At 44.6% G+C, this 23,608-nt stretch overlaps 1 protein-coding gene across 1 annotated transcript in view; it reads right to left on the reverse strand.

Moving 5' to 3' along the window:
- MTMR10 (myotubularin related protein 10) overlaps positions 1 to 23,608 on the reverse strand; it is a 51,747-nt gene continuing 28,139 nt past the window's right edge. Inside the window, exons 6-16 of the mRNA XM_036076852.2 lie at positions 23,428 to 23,518; positions 16,322 to 16,493; positions 15,588 to 15,675; positions 15,418 to 15,506; positions 13,371 to 13,501; positions 12,055 to 12,124; positions 11,099 to 11,169; positions 8,660 to 8,829; positions 7,391 to 7,561; positions 3,618 to 3,800; positions 1 to 3,034 (exon numbers count right to left, since the gene is read on the reverse strand). Coding sequence (XP_035932745.2) covers positions 2,438 to 3,034; positions 3,618 to 3,800; positions 7,391 to 7,561; positions 8,660 to 8,829; positions 11,099 to 11,169; positions 12,055 to 12,124; positions 13,371 to 13,501; positions 15,418 to 15,506; positions 15,588 to 15,675; positions 16,322 to 16,493; positions 23,428 to 23,518 — 1,833 coding nt within the window. The 3' untranslated portion in view covers positions 1 to 2,437. The remainder of the gene's footprint in view (positions 3,035 to 3,617; positions 3,801 to 7,390; positions 7,562 to 8,659; positions 8,830 to 11,098; positions 11,170 to 12,054; positions 12,125 to 13,370; positions 13,502 to 15,417; positions 15,507 to 15,587; positions 15,676 to 16,321; positions 16,494 to 23,427; positions 23,519 to 23,608) is intronic.

The raw sequence follows: 23,608 nt of genomic DNA on the forward strand, positions 1-23,608 counted from the left end.
TTCTGTGGGAATTTTATTTAGCAGTCAAAATTTCCTTCACAGTCATCACTGTTGAACAGGCTCGCTCATCTTCCTGCTCATCCTACTTTAACTGAAGTCCATCAATTTTAGGCACAAAGGTTTTTAGTTTTCTCTCAAAATCAAGTTCTAACTACTTGAGGTTACTGCTACGGCAAGCAGGTTTCCTTGAAGGTATGTTGACTGATTTTCCCCGTTAGCACAAATTAATACACTTTTCTTAAATAAAGTTAAGACATTTTTGGTTTTAGAACCGGTTTCCATCATAAAATAACAGTAAGACAATGTACATCTTTCACCAGTACTACAAGTCCCAAGCTGTCGGGCCCGTGCGGCACGAACCTGGCTCGCAGGGCAGCGGGGCCGGAGCGGGAGGCGCCCTCCGCTGTGGCATCGGCTCCGCACACAGGCCTTCGCTCGCGCACCCCCCCCCTCCCCCCCCCCCCCGCCGGCAGAGGTGCCGGCAGCCTTACGATGGCCAGGACTTGACGCCGTTCCAGCTGTACGTCATGTTATGCGCGGTAACCTGCGGCACGGTAATCATGATACAACTGGCCAGCGAAAATAGAACGAAAAACCGTATTTTACTACGTTTGATTATCATACAAAAATATGCACATTTTCTATTTTAAAACAGTATTAATAGTACCTAATCTTCTTTAAACTTGTAAATTAACAAAAAAATTGCTCAAGGAGTTGAGATAAATGTGTGAGGAAAGAGAAGTATAAAGATACAAATGCTCAACAATCCCTCTCCAAAACCCCCCAGTTTAGAATAATTTGTAACAATAAAAAGGCAGCTTAATCAAAAAGGGAGAATTATGACACTTTCTGTGGCAGGATACGCTGTGGGATTTTAAGGGGCCTGGGACTGGTTTCCAATGAGGGACTATAAAATGTTCAATGGCAACAGTGCTACTGAGAAAAGCCCTGACTTTCTAGGCCTAAGTTGGCAAAAACATTGGGCTTATCCACAGATGAATTTCCTAAGACATTTTATGAAAACTTCTGTCCTCAAAGTCCAGAGACCTCAATCTTAAAAAGGCGAATAATTCAAACAGAAACAGCTATTCATTACACGTAAAACACTGCTCTGAAAAAACTTGTTTTAGAAAAGATTAACCACTTCACTGCAAAACTTCTGTAAAGCTTAAGACGGCAGTTTAATGAAGAAACTCTTAAGTGACAGCCCAATGTGAAAACCTCCACCTGTCAACAGGGCCTGGGGTGCGCATCAGAGGGAGGGGTGAAGGCCACCGCCGTAAGGAGCTTCGGCTCGGCGCCCGCAGTGCTCGCTGGCTTCCGGTCTCACAGAGTGACCCCCACACACCTGTGTGCGCGCTCCTCCCTCTCCGCACGGCTGGCAGAGGCGGGGGGGGGGGCCGGGGGGCTTCTCTCCACACGGAAATGGCGGTCTTTTGAGAGAAGTACACTGTCATTTGCCCTGTTGGCTCTACGGCGCCGCCAGGCACTTTGTCGGGGGGAGGAGGGCCTTCCGCACAGGCGAGCGGACTCACGGCCGCCTTAGTGATCTCCAAGGGCAAGCGTCCGCGACGGCCTACCACCCTGGGCATAGACGGGGACGCCCCAAACGCCCGGGAGCAAGACGGCTCTTTCTGCGGGAGGGTTTCGGCGGACAGCACTCTCCCCGGCTGCGGTCCCACCAACGCGGACCCCCTCCACGCCCGCTTGTCCTCGCTCTCAGAGGGAAGGCAATGTGCTTTGGGGGACTCCTGGCTACCGGCAGGAAGCTCCGAGGTGAAAAGCCTGTTTCCAATATGCAGGCTTTTAACACCCTTATTTTAAAAACTGAAACTGTCGTTTACTTTGTTAATGCGTACCTTAATTAATATTAATGTCAAAGGCACTTCTAAGTTGGTATTATCTACAGCAAATGCTTTCGAAGTCAACCGTGCGTATTAGTCCTATGAAGGTGAAAGCAAACTCAGGATTTTAAAACACAGTGATCTACAATAAATTATGGCCTTGGAAATACTGAGCCCTCAGGTGATCGGAGAGAACGGAAAGTGACCGGAAAAATCTATGAATACCTCCTAACGCCTGTGGGGGGAGCTTAGCGGCTGCATCTTGAAAATCTACTACACACTAATTTCTTAACTTTCCTGTTAACTGGTTTGCTCACAGTAGTAACAGTGGGGGAAGGTCTGCCTCCAGATCACCTACAACTGGGCCAGACCTGCAATGGCAAAAAGAGGCCATCAGAAAGAAAAGTTCTGCCTGTTTCTAAAAAAAAAAAATTACGAAGGAAGCATAATTCAACAGGTTTCCAAATATTAGTGCAAATTTCAACCGTTATTCTGACAGAAAATTCTTAAGAGCCTCAAATGCCTAGGTTAGCAATTTTAATTCAGAGGAGAAGTTTGTGGCTTCCCTCAAAACGTTCAGCAAACAGGACGCTTCAGTCTTCGTTTACTAGCGTCTCAGTAGATAACCATATTTTGGCCCCACTTAAAAATTTGCTTAGTGGCGTTCCCGAAATGCTCCGCCTGCACAGGTTGCCGATGGGGGAGAAGGGAAAGGAGGAGGACAGGAAGTCCGGCGTCCCCGAGGCGTCGTGCGCGCCGCCGGCCCGGAAGTACATCCTGCTCTTGTCCAGCCCCGGAGAGCAGGCTTGCGGGGCGCCGGCCCGGGGCTGCCGCAGCGTCCTGCTGAGCGCGTCCACCTCGTCGGCCAGCACGGAGAGCTTGTGAAAGGCAGTGATGAAGCCGCCGAGCTTGATCTGCGCCTCGGGCAGCCAGCGGAAGTAGCAGAGTTTCCAGAGCTTCACGCGCGGCCCGGACACGTGCGGCAGAAGGACGCCGTGCAGGTCGGCCGGGCTGGAGCACCACTCGGCGAAGTAGCGCTCCAGCCCGCCCTGCCGGCTGTCGGGGTGCTGAGGGGGCTCGGGCTTGGCTGGTAGGATTAACGAATTTCTCCTGGGGACTAAGTCCTGGTCGCCGAGGACGCCGTTCTTGAAGGCAGCCGGCATTCCTCTCAGCGTGGAGCTGTAGCTTTTCTGGGGGGGAGAGAGAGTTCAGCATTACCTCTCCGGGGCGCCCCGTCCTGGGAAGGCGGTAAAGGGGCAGCGGCAGAGGGAAGCCCAGCGCTATGAAAAACGGAACTCTGTCCCTTCCCTTGTGACACTCCTCCCAGTCCTCGTCCCCTGCAGTTCCAGCCTCTAGGACCGGACTCCGGCTGTTAGCTCTCGCCTGCGTCGGGTGCGGACCGGATCCCTACTGTTCAGTGATTTGCTGAAGTGCAAATTTCTAAGACTTCTCGGTTAGGAAAAAACGTACACCTGGCTCCTTCTAGAAAGAACAGGCGAGGGGATAGGGTTTCAGGAATGGGGCCTCCCAGGCTCCGAGCTCCTATCGGCCAAATCCTAGAGGCTGAGCGAGCTCTGCGGGCCTCAGTCACCAAGAAGAAAAGGCAGGGCAGGATCATTTCCGTTACAGAGCGAATGATCCCTCAAAATCTGCACCCGCAGTGTGGTCAAGGGAAGTGACCTGGCTCTTAATACTCGGTGTTCTGGAAACACGCCTTGTGTGCGGTGTGAGCAGACACCAGGTTTTCAGCGTCAGCGCGTTTGTGTACTTTACCTTTGTCCGTTTGAAGGATTTCACAGAACCGTTCTGTACGCAAGGCGTGCTCTTTCCGATGTACAAGGGGTTATGGAAAAGGGTGCGGTCCTTCGCTGTGAACTGGAGAGACCAGTCCCAAACCGAGGGGAATTTTAGACCCTTTTCATCACCCAACTGGATATTCTTGCTGATAGCAAATTCCTGCAAAACAAAATATTTGAACATCTGTGAAAAGATACCAAATGAAAAGAGTTTAAGTACATTCCTTTTTTGGGACGAGCCATTCATCACTATTTAAGTTGAATTTTCTCGACTGCAGCAACTCTAGCCCCCGAGAGCAGCATGTTTTGCTTTGAGAGAAGAGACATTCTCGGCACCACGATCAGAAAGACACCCCGCACGCTGTGTGAGCGAGAAGAGGGCGTTTTCTTCTGGAAGCCACCAAGGAAGCTGGGCCCTCCGAGCAATGAGTACGTCATTATAACGCAGTTACCTCTATACTTGGCACATTTTACTTTCTGAGCACATGATCGATCGCACACTTACGCATTTACCCGCGGGGCATAAAACATGGCGAACGGACATGCAGGACAATCTGTGGATGGCAATCACTGCCGTCCATTTTACCCCGTTTTTCCAAGTGGACATCCACCCTTCACTTACCCAGTGACCTTCGGTATCTGAACCACAGCCCAGGGGCAGGGAGGAGGGAATCCGCCCCCCACCGTGCACAGTCCCGGCGTCTGGCCAAGCCCACGAAGACCATGCTCGGGGGCCGGGCCCCCTGCTCCCCAGAGCCCACCTCCAGCCTGCTCTGGGCTCAGGCGGCCCGGTGAGCCAGCGGCACAACGCTGCGGGATGACAGCCCACCGCTTCCGCGGGGAGGAGGTGAGGAACATCTCAAACCATGACCCTCATCTCGGCGAGTGACACAAGCAGGTGTATGCAGATTATTAGCTCTCCGGAGGAAAATCTCAAGATACCGACTTTTGGATGGTGGGAGATGATGGGTTCTTATTTCCTGCTTTGTACCTTTCAGTATTCTCCAAAAAAACAAGAATTTCTTTGGAAATTAGAAAAAAAGGCAAAGACTGTCATCAGAAAAGCAGCGCTGCAGTGAGGAGGCCAGCTCCCCGCCACAGGCTGGGGACCAGCAGGGAACAGGGAAGCTAGCTAACAGCACAGGGCAGTTTACAACACTGTCTACTCCAAATGAGTAAAACTGAACTCATTAAGCACGAAATATATTAAAAAAATTTTTTTTAGTTATTTGAGATTTCATCATATATGTGCATGTAGAAACCACCCATTTGCTTAAAAAAAAAAAAATATTGTTAAGAGCTGAAATCTAGTAAAACATAAACCCCAATCTATTTTAATGGCCCTTAGGAAAATATATAGAAATCAGTTATCTTTTTGTTTTGTTTTGTTTTTAAATGTGAAAACTAAAAATACCTCCAAGGAAGAAGATCAGATTTTCCACAAACAGTACCTGACCATGAGTATCTAAGGTGGCCTCAGAATGGAGGAAAGAAAGAAACGTCTTTGTGGCAGGGACTGAGAACAGTGGTCATGCTAAAAATCAGGACAGTTTCTCAGGGAGGGCAGGGGAGGCCCCGACGGCCTCCAGTCTGGCTGTTACACCAAATCATGAATATGAAGTGCCGAGGGAGGGAGGCATCCAATGTCAGTACTTGCCAGAAAATGCTTTTGAAAAAAGCCAAGTTAAAAAAATACAGCACTGGAACACAGACCAGGAAAAACAGATGATACACTTTAAAAAAATATTTGTTAACTTTTATCCCTGTAGAGAAATCTATTTGTAAACATACGTCGGCACATCCAGAATCCAGCCAAGAAGCGGGGTGAGGAGTGACTGTCTCCAGGAGGCCAACCTGGGCTCCAGAGCCCCGCACCCCGCAGTGCCCACCCAAGGCACTGTGGTCACTGGGACCGCCAGGCTGGTGGACTGGCATTTTACATCTAAGGTTTTATGTCCAACAAGGCTGTTTGATTTCCTAGCCTCGTGTACATTCTGAAGGCTCAAATGGTGTGTGTGTGCGCGCGCGCATCCCTGGGTGCAAGCACGGGTGTGCTCGAGGGGCAGTGCAGGGAGAGCAGGCGAGCACCGCCATGCGCAGTACTGTCCACAGCACAGCAAGGGGCCCAACACTGAGGAGGCTCAGTGGACGAGAAATGAAAAGGAGCAACCCGCAGACCACTTAGTTTAGGAACAAAGTTTCCCACACTTCAGGAGCCCAAGCCCACCGCTGGTCTCAGCACGGGACTGGGATAGGTTACGTTCTTCTAGGGAAGCAGGAATATATTTTATGAAAATCTCCTTCCCGAACTCTCCAACCTAAAATAAACACCCTATGACAGTGTTGAGTTTCTCCGACCCTGAGCCCCTGGACAGCATGGCTGAGACACGGCTCACCTACTCTGAGGTCGGACCTGCTCCCTCATGTCTCCTGTCTCCTGCCTTCGTAACAAGCCCCCAGGTCCCCTCCTTTACTTTGGGATGTTCCTCATTAATAAAGTTCTTCCTATTGCAACAGCCTGAATGAAATCACCTCCTTAAATGTCCAGTGCACTTTGTCTTTCATATCCACATCTACAACGATTCATTTCTTTAGGAAATAGTGCAGCATAATGCCTCACAGTTTACAAAATGTCTTCAATTCACAGAATGAGGCCAAAGGTAATATTGTTAGTTTGGTGGATCCATTTTTACAGCTGAGGAACCTGGGCTCACCGTTCTCCCAGACCTTGGGCGGGACTCAGGTTAAGCCAGGTCACATCGCCTGGACGAGGGCCTCACCGCCAAGGCTGAGGACCCCACAGCTCCCTGTGAAGGCAACCCCCTTCTTAGAAAGTCTTGCTAGAGGCCCACAAGAGCTGCCCTTTCTGTTTCTCTCAATGGTTATCGCAGCGTTTACCAGCTATTCCCACTGTTGGTTCAAATGTGGGTGAGCCAGGACCTGTCGTTCCAGAAGGTTCTACCAGTGGCAATTGGAAGTTATTCTCAAGTTTGGCTTGAGACCCTCCTTAGCCATGATTCTTCCTCTAGGTCAATGAAATGTGACTAGAAACTGATAATCCTACCCCAAAGGGACGCTGTATGGCAGGTGGGACAGATTCTGAGATTCCTGGGTAAGCCAGCACCCACTGAGAATCCGTCGAGCACCACGGCCACCCTTCATCTCCGACAGTCCTTCTCCACAGAACTCTTAAAGAAAATAATCCTGCTTTGTACAGCTTTTATTCTAGGAAATAAAAGTCCTCTAACAGGACCTTTTCAATTATCCATCCAGACAGCCCAAATGTGAAAACATAATAAAAGCACAACATTTACGGTGGTTAAAATGATTTACATCTTTAAAAACTGGTTATTTTTTTTTTAATTGTTACATATCACATTTTCTTTTTCTTTCTTTCTCTCTCTTTTTTTTAAGTAGGCTCCACATCCAACAAGGGGCTTGAACTCATGACCCTGAGATTAAGAGCTGCATGCTCTACCGACTTAGCCAGCCAGGCGCCCCTAAAAACTGGTTTATTATGAACAATGTACATCAGAGAAAAATACCTGAAGTGCTCACTCATAAAAATGAAACAGGTTCCTAGATTTTTTATGTCTTTAAATAATTCATTCAGAAACTGCAGCTTAAAATGGTAGCTACGACAGTTTTAATTTACATAGTTTAAATATGCAGCTGAGTGTCCTTTAATTCTACCTCACTAAAGCTGGGTAAGACAAACAGAGAAGTCGCTATCGTCACAAGCTCCCTTACCGTGCTTTGTTTCACCCGCTGGTGAGGAGAGTTGAAGAGGAAGGTGCCGAAGAGGGAGATGCGGGTGCTGTCGTACAGCACTGCTAAGTACGTCTCCGAGAACTCGAAGGCCGCCGGGTACTGTTCCAGGAGCTGCCACGTGGCGTCCAAGAACAGCAGAAATAAGGGAGACTGGCAGACACAGAAAATGGGAACATTTAATGTTGTCCTTCAGTTGTTCCCATTTATTTCCAAATTTATGGCTCATGTTAAGGAAGAGATTACTAAGAAAACATCTCAGCTAAAACACTTGGCTCCTAACCTGAGCCAAGGATATGCAGACAGATTAAACACGGCTTATGTCAAAGCTCAGAAGTAGGTTCAACGGCCATGAACATCACAGCCCTTGCTTGCCAAAGAAGCCTATCAAGTTGAAATGGCAAAGTCAACAGGCAGGTGTCACTGTATGAATGGGGGACACTAAAAGATGTGATTAAGTCTGTCCTGGAAATAATTCTTTAGAACACAGAAAAAAAGAAAAAATAATCCCAAAGCAAGAAATGACTTCTGTAATTCACTTCTGGTGGACCTGGTGCAGGCTCAGCAACCAGAAAACTCCCCAGAGTTTCGGGAAGCGGTTGGCATTAGCCTCTAGGTCACACGGTGGGTCCCCAAGTACAGCAGCTGAGGACAACGACTGTATCTGGGAGTCCCAGCAATTTAAAAGTGAAGTAGTCACTGCTGAGATTTCCTCAGATGGTGCGGCTTGTTGTTAAACATGAGCCCCTACGGAGACCCTACGAGTCAGACTGTGCTCTCTGAAACAAGCACGTCCGGGAGAGGCTTGTTCACAGCTTTCTCACCTCTGCACCCACGGTGGCCACTACGCCCACAGCTGTTACAAAGATGTCCCTCGCCAACTTTCCATTCTCCACACATGTGCCCCATTTTAAGAAAATGTGATATTCCAAAACTGATTTTTCAAAATACCTAATGTGCTCATTATCTGCTTTGCAGAAGAGATAATACAGATTTTTTAAGTAGTTTTCAACTTGGAGAAATGCAACAATTTTTTTTGAATTTTACCTATATAGTTACAGTCATCTTCGTAAGTGCATCAATTTGGAACCCAACGTTAGTCTTAGATGAAGAAGCTAAGGGGTACCAAATGCAGTATTTAAAAAGGCTCCTCATCCCTTTACAGACAGAACACCTCTCCACACGATGACATGAGTTTTATCTTGTGCACACTTAAAGACTCCCTCCCAATGAGCATTACGATTCCGTTACCTCTTTCTCGGATCTCTTTAAGTGGTTGCATCTGTCTAGGAACTGATATCCGGCCATGACCCACTCCTTCTGGATCAGACTCTGAAATCCTGTAATTGTCCTAAAATGGGGATCCAGCATCACTTGAACAAGAGAAGCTACAATACAGCTCAAGTCTCTTCCCTCCTCCTCTGTCAAGAAAATGGAAAGAAAATGACTACTACATAGAAAAATGCTGAGAGAAAGGGTAAAGTGGATAATACAGTACTCTGTGCTTAGGCTCCTTCAAAATAATCCAAGTTAGGAAAGTTCACTGGATTCCAGCAACTCTAAAACACTACAGACTTTCAGATCAATTAGTGTTTAATGGGAGATAGTCTTTTATACATGAATATTTTCCAGAAAATAGAGCACAGCCCTCACACTTTTTACATTTCAGTGGCTTGTGGTGGAACTCTTTCATGAGTCCATTCTACTTCTGTTTCCTAAGAATATTAAATATGTAATCTTTCTACTGGCAACTCCACATGGTGACTCAGAAGTGAATGAGGGGGATGGGACTGCCCACCATCATCTGAAACGGTGGCAAACATTTTCCTCCCATCTTTTATAGCTGGTGCCCTTTTCAATGATGCCAGTAAATATCCTGATATCAAAGCCAGCCAAAGAAATCAGAAAAAAACCGTCCACCAGTATCCCTTGTAATTAGATTATAAAATCATCAACAAAATATGAGCAAATCAAATTATCTCATGAACACAAAAATTTATTCCAGGAATGCAAGGTTGGTTTAACATCTATCTAACAATCAAAGTAGTACTTCATATAAATAAAATAAATGATAGAAATAACATAATCATCTCATCAGATGCATAAAAATCATCTATGTGATATTCCGAGTTCATTCTGGATGAAAACTCTGAGCAAACTAGGAATATAGAAGGGTACTTCAACCTGGTAAGAGGAATCTATGAAAACCCGCAACCAACATCCTTCTTTAAGGATGGTAACTCCTAGAACTGAGCAATGCCACTTCTAAGCACCTCCCCACAAGAAAGAAACACGTATGTTCCCCATGAAGACTTTTACATGAATGTTCACAGCAGCATAATTCGTAATAGCCACAACATGGAAACAACCCCATGTCCATCAATAACTAAATGCATAAATAAAATGTGGTATTGACAAAGGACTACTACTCAAATAAAAAGAAACAAGCTGCTGATACATGCTACATGAATGAACCTCAAAAACATGTATGTTAAATGAAAGAAGCAAGAAGCAACAGATCACATACTATATGAGTCTGTTTACATGAGACATCCAGAAAGAGCGAATCTACAGAGACAGAAAGCAGATCAGTGGCTGTCTGGGGCTGGGACACAAGGAATCTTTTTGGTGTGATAAAAAATTTCTAGAACTGGACTCTGAACTCTACATGTACTCTGTATATTTACTAAAAATTATTGATTCCCACACTCAGAATGGGTGAATTTTACAATATGTGAATTATACCTCAATAAGCTATTTCAAAAACAAGTTCTAAAAGAAAGTGTTAGTAAAATGCAGCCTCAGTATCTCTTCTAAGCCTTTCGTATTATAACAAATGCTTCAAGACATGTGCAAAGTAGGATTTTGCAATAGGATGAGAACACCCACTGGCTGAGAGGAGAGATTACTGGGTTCCTGGGCTCTGCATGCATTTGTGAATTAAATAACACTGATTGCATTGGTTAAGGATTACTTGAAATAGTGCATCACTATTCTTTTCTCCCCCTAAGGGTTTTAAATATCCTTTACTTTGCTCAAGTCAGTTAAATTTGACAGCTGGTAAAAATACTTCTGTAAGCTTCAGTAGCGTAGCACATTCATAAACTACGCAATGTGAATATATCATAAAATAAGGTAGTTCATGGTTTATGAAACTTTATCATCAGTAAGCTTAGAAATTCTCTTAGCTGTAAAGTTATTTCACATATAATTATCCTTTACTTAACTGAAATATTTTTATATTGCACGATTTACTCCTCCCTAAACATCAGACAAAATTCACATTAGCTATTCAACTCAGTCAATTTTTTGATACCAAACTATTTCTTTAGAGTCCAATCCAGTGTGATCCAAAGGCATATAAACTAAAATTTGGATGAATTTGAAACATAGCAAGGTTAGAGAGAAAGGACGCTCTGCCAAGATTAACACTTTGTACGACTCCAGCGGAGCTGGGACCCACCCTTCTCACGCTACAGGACGGAAGGTTTAACACAGGGCAGAAAACTGGACTCCGTTCTAGTCTCCTGCCTGCAGCCGTTAGCAGGGCTGTCCTCGACGGAGGTGCGGAAGCTGTACTGTGTCTGGTGGCACCGTCGTAAGAGACGGCCAGGAGTCGTGTGACTGACTGGAATGCGACAGTCACCAAGCTGCCTGGCGTGGTGACCAGTGTTTTCAGTAACGAATTACCTTGTAGGATGACGGAGAGATGTCGGCTTTCTAGAATGTACACGAGCTCTGCTGAATGTTTAAGGAATGCCCTGAAAAGAGAAAGGGAAGAATACTATTAAAAAAATCAGATTTCCACTATAAATATTCCTTTCGAAGTACTTGAAATCAAACACACCTAATCTTTCACTATATTGTATTCTCAATAACCTTTATGAATTTCATCAGTGTTTATGTGATTCTTCAACAGAGTACATTTTGATTTTTACATCAGGGAAGTTCATGAACCCTTTTATCAAAAGGGGGGTGATTTACATGACATTCTTGAAATCATAATCACAAAACAGAGATGGTGCAGAGATCAGTGGCTGCCAAGCGGTGGGGGTGGCGATGCGAGTCTGAAGGGGCAGCACGGAGGGCCCTGTGGTGACGGAGCAGCTCTCCATCGTGACTGCCATGCTGGCTGCACGACCTGTATGCGCAGTAACGATGCACAGAACGCCACACACACACACACACACACACAGACACACACACACGAAAACACGTACAAATGCGTGAAATCTGAGTAAGGTCTATATATTGTACGACTTGGGTTTTGTTTTGTTTAAGATTTTTTTTTAAAGATTTTATTTGTTTGACAGAGAGAGACATAGCGAGAGCAGGAACACAAGCAGGGGGAGCGGGAGAGGGAGAAGCAGGCTTCCCGCTGAGCAGGGAGCCCAATGCGGGGCTCGATCCCAGGACCCTGGGACCATGACCTGAGCTGAAGGCAGACACTTAACGACTGAGCCACCCAGGCGCCCCTGTCCCCCTTGGTTTTGATAGCATATTCTAGTTATGGAAGATGTTACCATTGGGAGAAGGTGGTGAGGAGTACATGGAGGGCTGTACTGTTTTGTACCTCCTGGGAGTCTGTCATTATTTCAAAATAAAAAAAAGTTAAGGGGAAAAAAAAGGAAAGTAGTTGTACAAACCTTACATATTCTAACCACCGAGTATTTTCCAGTGAAGACAACCATTTTTCTTCAGTTTCTTCAAAAGGCTCTGCAATAAATATGCCAATTATATATACATACACACATACATGTAACGTATGTATACACACGTTTAGGCTTTTTAAACAATTTGATGTGGTCACATTTTAAGCAATACATGTCACAGATTTTCCATATATAAAAGCTGGCTTTAAGAAAGTATTATGCATTTTCATTTAACAATATAAACATGAAGAGACATGTTATGATTCTATAAAAAACAAAACAAGGATCCCCCTGGGCCTTGGTTTCCTTCACTCTGGCTCTCAGGGAAATCCTGGAGAGTCTCAGCACCTCTGCCTCCTAAGAGCCCGTGGTTCCCGCTTTCCTGATGAGCCCATGCCTGGATTCTGGAGCCCCCACTCACAGCTTCCTGCCTGCAAGCCCTGCCCTCCCTGCTTCTTTCCCCGTCCCCTGCTGCCCGCACTGCCTCCCACGCATGGTTTCCGTGACCACGGCAGGAATGAGGGCACCTTCCCGGCAGGGCCTGCATGCCCTCCCCAGTCCTGCCTGGCCTGTCTCAAGGTGTCTCTCACCTCACGAACTCCAGGCTCTAGTCACATTCCAGTTATCAGACGGCTGATAATCATTCATGTCACTGTACTTTTTTAACAACCCCCCACCAGCTCTCCTTCCAGGCCAGCACCCCCTCGTTGTTGCAGACCCACCCCAGTGACCGCCTCTCCTGGCTCCTGGGTAACGGGAGGCTCTGGGTGCCCTTCAGGGAGGACTTACTTCTCGCCAAAGATGCTTTTGTGTGAGTCACACCCACCCCGGGACACACTGAAGGCACCTGAGAAGCACCTGCTCAAACACATGATTAGAACTCCAAGGCCGCACAGATTACAACACGGCTATGTCTGAAATCCATGTCAAGTCCCGTATCTCAAAACGCAACTGTCTGCATTAAAATCTTAATATGTTTGTCCGTAAGGTAGCTCGTCGTTCTCTTGGCACTTTTACAAAAGGATCCTACCACAACAGTTCATGCTTTGAAAGTGATTTCATTGGTTTCTTTCTTTCCTCCAAAACAAAAAGCAGTTTAAACTTCATTTTCTGAGAGCTTCTGATATTGTCACATACAATAATTTGTACAGATATTTCAATGAGCCTCTACCTAAATATATCTATTTCTATATTTTCAAGGACTGTCACTTTTTCTGACATACCTCATGCAATGCTGTATCCCCAGTTCACTATATACATACATACACACACACACACACACACACACACACAAATAAAAATGAAATTACCATTAACGCATAGTTGCTTAAGTTTCACAAAAGCCGCCTGTATTTCGTGGATATTGGGCAAGGTCTTATCCAAATCTGATTTGTAAACATCACTTCTCTGTGGATGACTTTTAGTAACTGCATTACAAATCCTAATAAAGACAAAATCCTTGAGTCATTCATTCACGCCACACATATTTTTTGAAGATCTATTATGGGCTAAGGCACTACTCTAAGAGCTGGAGATAGATGAACAAGACCGGTGGGGCCTCTGCTCTCACGGGGCTTCCGAGCCTGGTGGTGGTGGGAGGGTAGATGAGAAAGTCACAGGCTGGCGTGAATGCCATGGTGGCGCCACCGAGTGGAAGCAGGCTAGTTCAAGTCACGTGGCTGGGAAGGCTTTTCTGTGAAAACAACACTGAAGCCAAAACCCAAATGCCTAGGAGCCATGCAAGATCTGTGGGTAAGTGTTCTAAACGCAGAGGGACAGTAAGGGCAAAAGTCCTGTGGTGGACCCAAGCTTGGCTGTGCAGAAACCTAGAGAAGGCCAGTGGGGCTGAGCTGATGTGTCTAAGGAGAAAGGGCTGGAGAGAGCTTGGACAGCACAGAGAACGTGTCTTACTTATGAAGGGTGGCACAGCTGGAAAAACAAAGGAATTAAAACAATTCGCACTTAATAAAGTTAAAAGACGAAACATGCACTGGCTGTGAGGGTCCAGAATGAACTCTGGCCCAGCAGCGCCCCCGACACAACAGACAGGTCAGTTTCAACGTGACCGAGGTAAAAACTCCGTAAGAGATGACATGAAGCCAGTCACCGTCCTTTCCAGAAACCTGAAGGCTCGTTTGCGGGTCACTTGCCAGCTATTTGCTTCAGCAAACATGGCTTTCTTAGGTATGGCAGTGTGGAAAACACCCTAAGACCTGGCTCTACTCATAACAGGGTGTGATACACAATTTGAGGCTCTCTGAGCCAGTTTTCTAAGATCTGTTCCTTTGCTCCTCGTTTATAGAGTACTGAACAAGTATCCGATATGGCAGGTATTTCCTGAGTGCTGAATGAACAATGGCTGGGAGAAGGCGCGGTGCCCGTATGCTGGAGTCTGGGTTTGGACATCATGAGTTTCAAGGGCCTTTGAGACTTCCACGGAAGATGTCCCATTAGAGATATAAATTTGATGGTCACTAAAGCCACAGCCACAGATGAGCTTCTGTAGGAAGGAAATACAGACTGGGAAGCAGTGGCCTCAGACAGATTCTAGGTCATGTTTGCAAAGAGCCAGGGCTGCAGAGGGCACAGAGCGCCAGTGAGGAAGAGGGGCTGCAGGAGAGTGGGAAGGAGCAGGCGCCTAGGACTCAGAGCGCTTTAGGGACAGACAGACCAGCAGTGATGCCCGCCAACTGCCCAATGCCTACTGCTCTAACGACACGGAGATTGCTGGTGGCTTCAGCAGGCGATGCCAAACTTGTCTGTGGCAGCTAATTAAAACCACCATCTAAGCTACTGTGACTCTAAGACCTAAGACACACTGAACTAATAGAAAAGTCTGATTTATCCTGAAATATCTCAACTGGAAATCACTGCACTTTGGAAGTATGTTAAAGGCGACACTGTTATAGCAAGATGTCAGCAATGTTAAGATCCTCCAGGGTCTTTTTTTTTTTTTCAGGTTTTATTTATTTGAGAGAAAGAGAGAGACAGAGCAGGGGGCGGGTAGAGGGAGAGGGAGAAGCAGGCTCCCCACTGAGCAGGGAGCCCGACGTGAGGCTTGATCCCAGGACCCTGGGATCATATCCCGAGCTGAAGGCAGACACTTAACCAACTGAGCCACCCAGGCGTCCCGATCTTCCAGTGTCTTATAAGCCAAAGAGTTAAGTTATATTTAGTATAACTTAAATGTTAATTTTAATATATGTACATTTTTTTCAAAATGGTAATTCTTATATAGAATATATGGTGCTAACTAATAAAACTATGCCGTTTTCCAACTATTTTCAAGCAGTCAGGAGTTTACTCATTTATGACAACTAAAAATGTCCAAAGTAACAATGGCCATGTCTTGGTTACCTCTGGTCAATTTTCCTCTGTTGCAGCACGTCCTTTATGAGGGCCATTCGCACAAGAGCACTGCCATTAGAGTGGCTCCAGCACCAGAGCTAGGAGGGAAGCAGAGCCTTTACTTGACTGGGAGAAGAAAAGGACACTGACGTGAATGAAATCCAACAGACATCACTTACTGGCATCCTTCTTCCAACAAAAGAATGGGAAAAGATCTTCAGGTCTTGGTCTGCTAAAGAACTTGGCACTACAAAGTATTCTGGAAGGCTGGAGAAGAAAAAGCAAATCGTTCCTGTGCTTTAGGCAGATAAGTGTGCTCTGCAGATCCCATATATACACATTTATCCCCATTTAATGTGTACCCTACTTGGCGGCCACATGGCATCTACCATGGAAGACAAGGCTGACCCTAGACATCTCTGTCTAAAATCTGTATCATTTGGTCAATTATCACAAAACTTATAATTATAGCAGAGGAAACTATCCAAAGGAGATGTCTGAAATATTCTCCGAAGTGATTTTTAATCAAAGATGTATTCAGTTTCTGAAAAACATATCCACCTTTGTTCTCTATGGGTAAGGACAAACGGCACAAAAGACAAAACCAAACCAGACCCACAAATCCAAGGAGCTTTAGTTCCTTATCTCCCTCTTCTAACCGTTCTCATCCCCAAAAGACACCCAGACTCCAGGACACTGCCTGGACAGCAATTCCTAGTGGGCAGGCTCACTGCGCCGTAACACATCCTCCTTTCTCTCTTCTTCCCTTATCTTTAAAATATTCATGAAAGCACTACTAAAAACAAATATTCCATTCACGGTAACGTGATAAAGTTATCAGAGAGCAGAGTTTGATTCTTATTCATAAGAAGTCATTCCCAGCTATAAATAAGGTTGTTAAAACTGGACTTACCAAGTGGATATCATGTAACCCTCGTTAATAGAACAAACTCTCCATCCGGAAGCACCTGTCCGCTTCATTTCTCGGTCCCAGTCTGAGTACGTTTCGAAGAGCGGAGTGTTTTGGATGCTGCCACCACCAGCCCCCCGGCCACCTCCTGAGGGTATTCCATTAATTTTATTGGCTACGAGAAAAAGCAATATTATTAGTTTTGTTTCAAGGTCACATTTCGTCCCACATGCCCTCTCCTCTCTCAGCGCCTCCTGTCAGGAACACACTCAGACGGGACGTCTCCTCCCTGCGCGTCTTTCCAGTCTCCCTCAGATGTTCCGACTGCTCCCAACAGTCCTGAGAAAGAGGCAGCCTCCTCTTGTCAGAACTCATTTTGTCTCGTCCCCATCCAGCTCCTTCCTGACTCCTTCAGCACCGTTAACTTTTCTGTTCTTCTACTGGCTCTCTCTCGCCTACCTTCAAACACAGACAGGTCACCTTAATTCTGAAAAGACTTTCATTTGACCAAGCTGCACCACTCCAGCTACTGTGCCATATACATGCATTTTTCCCTCCTCCCTGTTACTGACCATCTTCCCAAAATGATGAACAATGCCTGCTGCCAGATTTTCTCCTTTTCCATAATCTTCTATCCCTACCATTCCACGGAAGCCACTCATGAGCCTCCCTCATCCCCCTGCCCTAAACTGTGGGTAAATTCAAATCATTGTTCATTTTTTCCACATGTTTTGCCTGGAGCAATGAATGCATCCAATCATGTCTGTTCTCGACCAAATCTTTCATCCTTCTAATATTGATGCCCCACTCTTTTCTACGGCTCATTATAAAATTCTTGGTCTCCTATATCTACTCAATTTTCCTTTGATAAGCTCACAAGGGTTCCTTGTACTCCACCAGAGGGCCACTCCCACCTGGGGATTTCAGCAGAGGGCCTACACTTGAACTTCCTTAGCAAGGAGCCCTCTCTCACTGAGAACTGCTGTCCTCTGGGAGATGCCCACAGCCTCAGGAAGGCCAGCAGAGCGACCAGAGGGAAAGAGAGCGTCTCAGCAGTCAGCCTGATGTACCCTGGCAAACTGGGGTGACAGACGGCACAATCTTTCCTGGTCCTGTGTCTCACGGCTACAGGCCGCAACGGTGGTGGCAAGTCTCCGGCCTGACCTCCACGACACGACGTTCTGCAGCACTCAAACCAGCCCGCAGCCTGCACAGACACAATGCCCCAAAATCATGCTTTCATGATGCTATACCCTTGTCCCAAACTTTCCCTCATGCTCATTTTCCAACTTCCTGAAGCAAAACAATTTTGCTTAAAAAGCTCTTAATCAACCTGACCTTTCATTACTGCCTAAACCCCATGCTCCCCCATAGCCACGGAAACCCCTTCCTTGTCCCACGAACATGCCATGCCCACTTCTGTGGACCATTTATTAACACCTGGTGCAAGACCGGTATTTTTGGAGAGCCTCCCATGTGCTAAGGCCTGAAAATTAAAAAATGAGTAAGGTTTTATCTGTATCTTGAAAGCACCAACAAGACAGTGCAGGATAAGCTCAGCCCCGGTCACAGTGAGCTGGATGTACAAGCGCAATGAGAGCGCTCATTGGAGATGGAGGTTGGGGCAGGAGAGGCCCCAGGATCTGACCACACCTGAACAGAGATCTAAGGAATGAGCCAAATGTTGCCAGGTGGCTGGTGAGATGAGAAGGAGGTAGGCATGCTGGGCAGAGCAGAACACAAAAAACACGGTATAACTGTATAACATCAAGTAATGAAATACAGCTAGAGCGTGAGGGATGCAAGGGATGGTGGAAGAGAGGTGGGGCCAAGACCCTTGGCCTCTGCTGCCCAAACAGTAGCCACTAGCCACATGTGTGATTTAAACTGAAGCAAAATAAAAAATGCAGGTCCTCAGTTGTACCAGCCACATTTCCAGCGCTCAACAGCCGCACGTGGCTAGTGGGTCCTACACCAGACAGTGCAGAGGAGAGAACACTTCCGCCCCTGGACAGTGCTACTCTAGATTAGAAAGGGTCTTACGCACCATGCTAGGAATTCTGAATTTTATACTTTAAGTGGCATCAGAATTACCCAGTGATTCTGATTTCAGCAGAGCTTGTTTAACATTAAAAGGCTAAAGCCAAGCACATATCCTGGAGTGCCGCTCCATCTTAAAGCCTTCTCCAGAGTAGCTACAACTGGAAAGTATGCTGAGGAACTTGAGAGCTGCAATCTCTCCAGGATGAAGAACCTTCTTGGAATGTCCAGGCAACTGTCACTTTACACAGTGCTCCAGAACACCAAAAACCACAGAAAGCTATTCAACATTAGAAAATATAATTCATCATATGATCAAATTAAAGGGGAAAAAAACACCCCATATGATCAGTTCAAAGTGCAGAGAAATATTTGATCAAGTTCAACACCTACTCATAATTTAAAAAAACAAACTTCAGTAAATTGGGAATAAAAGGGAAATTCCTTACTTGATAAAGGGTAATTACCAGAAACACACAGTAAACATCATCCTCATCAAAATCCGGAACAGAAATGATGCCTGCTATCCTGATTACTATTCAACATTGTACCAGAGGTCCTTGCCACGCAATGAGACAACCACCACCAAAAAAGAAATATAAAGAGCACATTCACCATTATTAAAGAGCTGTGTAAATAGTTTGGCAAGATACCCTCAGCTAGGAGTCTAGAACTGAATACTTTTGAGTGTGTTGAAGTTACAGACTTTAGTAAGCCAGGCTGAGAACATACAGTTTATGAGACTGTTTCTCTAGCCAAGATTTAATCTCAAGATCTAACCACAAAAAGACAAAATTTCTGAACATCAGGTGAGGAAAAACTACAGGATATTGCACTATTTTACTATTTTACAGGTTTTGGTTGTCCGTTTCTCAACAACCAGGACTAGGTTATATATTCTACATCGTCTTCAGTGAGAGCTTATTAGAGAATGTATAGCAGATACTTAATCTGGCATTAGAGAGTCTGGAAAGTCTAATGCTTTCCAGAAAGTCCCAAAGGCCTGATGCCTGTGGCCTGCTCTACAAGTGGGTTACTCACAGGTGCAGCAACAGACTGGCAAAATCAGTCATCGTAGGAAGATCCCGCTTTCCTGAGAGTTACCTGAGGTTTTAGGACAGCTCCTCAGCCAACTAAACGTGAAAACTAGATCGCAAGCAATCCTGACCTTGGCTATCTTCTTCTTCTTCTTTTTTTTTTTTTTTTTTTAAGATTTATTTATTTGTCTGACAGAGAGCAAGAGTGAGAGAGAGAAGAGAGCATGTGCACACGTGCGCATAAGCGCGGGGCGGGGGGGAGTGCAGAGGGAGAGGGGGACAGAATCCTCAAACAGACTTCCCACTGAGCTCGGAGCCCAACACAGGGCTTGATCCCTGGACCCTGAGATCATGACCTAAACTAAAATCAAGAGTATTTGAATGCGCTGAACCGACTGAGTCACCCAGGCGCCCCACCCTGGCTATCTTCTGTGACACAGTTCAGAAGTCTAATCCCACGCTGTGCTGAAATTATCCACTTAACTAGCCCCATCTATATTTAGAATGGCCTCAAACAACAGCAAAGACAATAAAAGTGGTCAACAAACGAGAAGAAAGCCTATCACTTTGATGATACTGCAGAAATCAAGTCATAAAGGATGACAAGGGTAAAAACAAAGCTGTGATGTTCAGTTCAACAGGGTCAGTCAACTTAGTGGTTCTAACTGGGAGACTTGGACTTTGGGCCTGGGGAAGAGCTGGGACGGCTGCATTTCTAGAAGTTCCTCCAGGGATTCTGATACAGGAGGCTGGCTGGGAACCACCGGTATTCAAGAGACCAAAGGATCAATCACAACCATGTATAGCTATACTTGAGAATCTTCAAAGAACTGACAGGCAACAAACTTCAAAAATTTCTACAGTTTCAAATGGACTATATACTCCGTAAGTGGTTTTCAAATATGCATTTAATGGAAAATCTAATACCAAGGCCTTTGTTAATAAAAAAGATAAAATTACAAAATAAAATAAACCACTGAAAATGTACATCTTCTGTCATGAGACTACACAACTTGGGATTACATCACAGCATTTGCAAGCTCAATGTCTGCCATGGAGTAGAGCTGCTAACACTGAGGCTCATAACTTCATGAGGTTGTCTTTTCTTTCTTTTTAGAGAGGGGGAGGGGCAGTGGAAGAGGGAGAGAGAGAATCTTACGCAGGCTCCACGCCCAGGGCAGAGCCTGATGTGGGGCTCGCGATCTCACCATGCTGAGATCATGACCTGAGCCGAAAATCAAGAGTAGACACTTAACTGACTGAGCCCCCCAGGCGCCCCAACTTCATGAGGTTTTCAATTCTTCAGACTGAAAGCATACTCTGACATCTTACCAATTTTATCACAAAGATCAGTCTGTACTTTTGTGACATTATTTGCCCAATAATAACCTGACTGAGGAAAGCAGAGTTCTTGTGGTTTCTTTCAAGTTATAAAAGAAAAAAACCGAACCACTGTGCTTGTCTGTGCCAGCACCCCCTGAGGGGCTCCGCGCCTGGGGTCCCACTGCTATGCACCGTCCCTTTACTTCGGGATCCTCACAGAAGTACTTGGATGACTGGTGAGCTCTGCAGAGATGGTGTTCTCACTCAAGGGATGCCGAACATGGAAGAAACCCTCAGAGTGCCTAAGGCCATCTCAAAGATTCTTTCCTCAGATAACTGCAGGGGACATCCTCTAACTTCAGATCTTATTCGTGGAAACAGCTTTGTCACCTACCTGCCTGCAAAAAGGACTTCTTTATTCTTTAATCCAGCCAATGAATCAAGGTGGCATCCAGAAGTTCAAGAGTGGATTATTGGGCATCTTTCACTCACAAATTAATGAATTCTGACTGCAGTGTGTGGACAGTTCAGGCTTCTTTTGATCTTAAGGATGCAGTTTATGCTTCTGCAACAGCACGGAAGGATATTAAAGGGTGTTACCCTAGGAGGAATCTTAACAAAACTCTGGCCCAGTGTTATGTTTATGAAGTACCTATCAAAGCAGGAGGTGACTGAAGGATGTAATAAAAAAAGTGTTCCTGAATATTTTAAGTATTATCAAATTTTATCAACAAGCTATATATAAGAAGACATACAGAACTGATTGATGTAAATAAGAAAACCCAGTAGTAGAAGAGCTATGGGTAGAATAACTATTCGCAGTATTATTAACCCAGAGATGCCCATAAGGAATGGATGAGGAAAACTGAAAAGTAACTAGAGGAGGCATCAGGTTCCCAAACGCATGATGAAGTTTACTGCATTTGCTGAGCTCAGGTCATTACATTACTGCGGAAATCATAGATCTATATCCTGGACGGAATCATTTCTATTAGAAAAAAAAAATAGCATCAAGAATTGATCTGTATAATAAATTTAAGTGGGAATCAAAGACTCTTACAACTCTTGGACCTCTTGAAACTTTCATTTCAGCTACTCTCTTGCAAGTGTGGGTGAGGATCTTATTGAAAATAACCTTGATGATCATGGTCTGTAGCTTGATGATGATCCAAAGAAATATTCACCTAATGAGTAGTGCAGGATCTACAATACTTTTATGTTTAGACAATAAGTAAATTTTATAATTTATATTAAGAAATAAACTTCAAAAATTAATTATTTTGCTCAAGCCTAAGTTACAATTGGTTACATTTTGCTAAGAAAAATTAAGTTACAAATACTTTGTCTTCCAATTTCTACAAATAGAGCACCGTATGGTAAAAGCTACTCCTTCTGCAAAGCATGACTTTCACATACCATCTCTATGGTGTTTACAAGTATCTTTTGAAATAGTGAAAATATACTTATACCATATGCATCTGCAGATACTCTGTATTGTTCCTACATCTTAATGTATTTACAATATAGTGATACTCAAATATGCTTTTATTTCATAGATTAAATTACTACAGTATGTTTTGAGATAATAAAATGAAAGACCAGTACAATTAATAATTTGTAAGATCCCTGTTCAGACTATGTTGGAGTGAACTGATCTTTCCTTGTAAATACATAATTGATTTATTTTTCTTTCATAATAGTGGGAGAACACGTGCCTTAGTAGGTTGAGTCGATGTGTGGTCCCTAATCCACAAGTGGCTAATAAGAGACATGACCCCTTTGTTTTTCTCCTCTATCCTTTTATGAGGTTTTTTTAAAATGGCTGATTAAAATTACATTTGCATATAAGAAATGTACAGAATTACATGATCATCTGGAATCTTCCTTGGTGATGTCATCACTGAGTAATTACATATTCAGTAAGCATATGAACAGTACTACTTTACTTTTACAAAAACTGCCTAGAATATACTTGTCCTTTGGACAAACACTCCTCTTCCTTTCATCAATCTTATTAAGAAATATAAAGTCAGTATTTTGATGATCTCTCCACTAAAAAGTTTAACCACTTTAGCTTTTGCATGAAATCACACTGTCAGAAAACATCATGCATTTCAAGTATCTTTTAATTTTCTGTCAGTTTTCTTTAAAAGATGAGATTATTTCAACTCAAGCTATCAATTAAAAGTGGGAGGAGGGGGATCTTTCTTCACCATAAAATATAAGCCAGGGACCATAGGTAAAAGATCTGACAGGATTCCTCTTTTTTTTTTTTTTTAAGATTTTGTTTATTTATTTGACAGAGAGAGACAGAGCGAGAGAGGGAACACAAGCAGGGGGAGTGGGAGGGAGAAGCAGGCTTCCCGAAGAGCAGGGAGCCTGATGCGGGGCTCAATCCCAGGACCCTGGGATCATGACCTGAGCCGAAGGCAGATGCTTAACGACTGAGCCACCCAGGCGCCCCTAGACCTCACATGATTCTTATAAGCCTATGTTTATAGCTGCTTACAGGTTCTTCCTGGTCCCTTTCTAAGAAATAATCTAACAAATATTGTCTCTTTTAGTATATAGTGCTTTCTTCTCTAGCAGTTATGAAGCTAATAATTCTACAATCATTAAAGCTCATGTACTTGGAAGCCTCTGATAAACATAAGAATAAAACTTAAACAATGTAAAGTTAGTCACAATATTTAATATTTTCATATTTACCTGAATTGTGGTATTTTTTCCCAACATATTCAAATGCAAAGAGTAGCTGGAGGTCTGTTGGCTGGGAATAATGAGCTATTGCAAGGCATACCTAGGAAAAATTCTACATTTAGAATTTGATTTTAACACACTTATTTAAATGAAATGTACAATAAGGCCTTGATTACTGGGAGCATCATCC

Source organism: Halichoerus grypus, chromosome 8 (genome assembly GCF_964656455.1).
Source record: "Halichoerus grypus chromosome 8, mHalGry1.hap1.1, whole genome shotgun sequence".
Lineage (NCBI taxonomy): Eukaryota > Metazoa > Chordata > Mammalia > Carnivora > Phocidae > Halichoerus > Halichoerus grypus.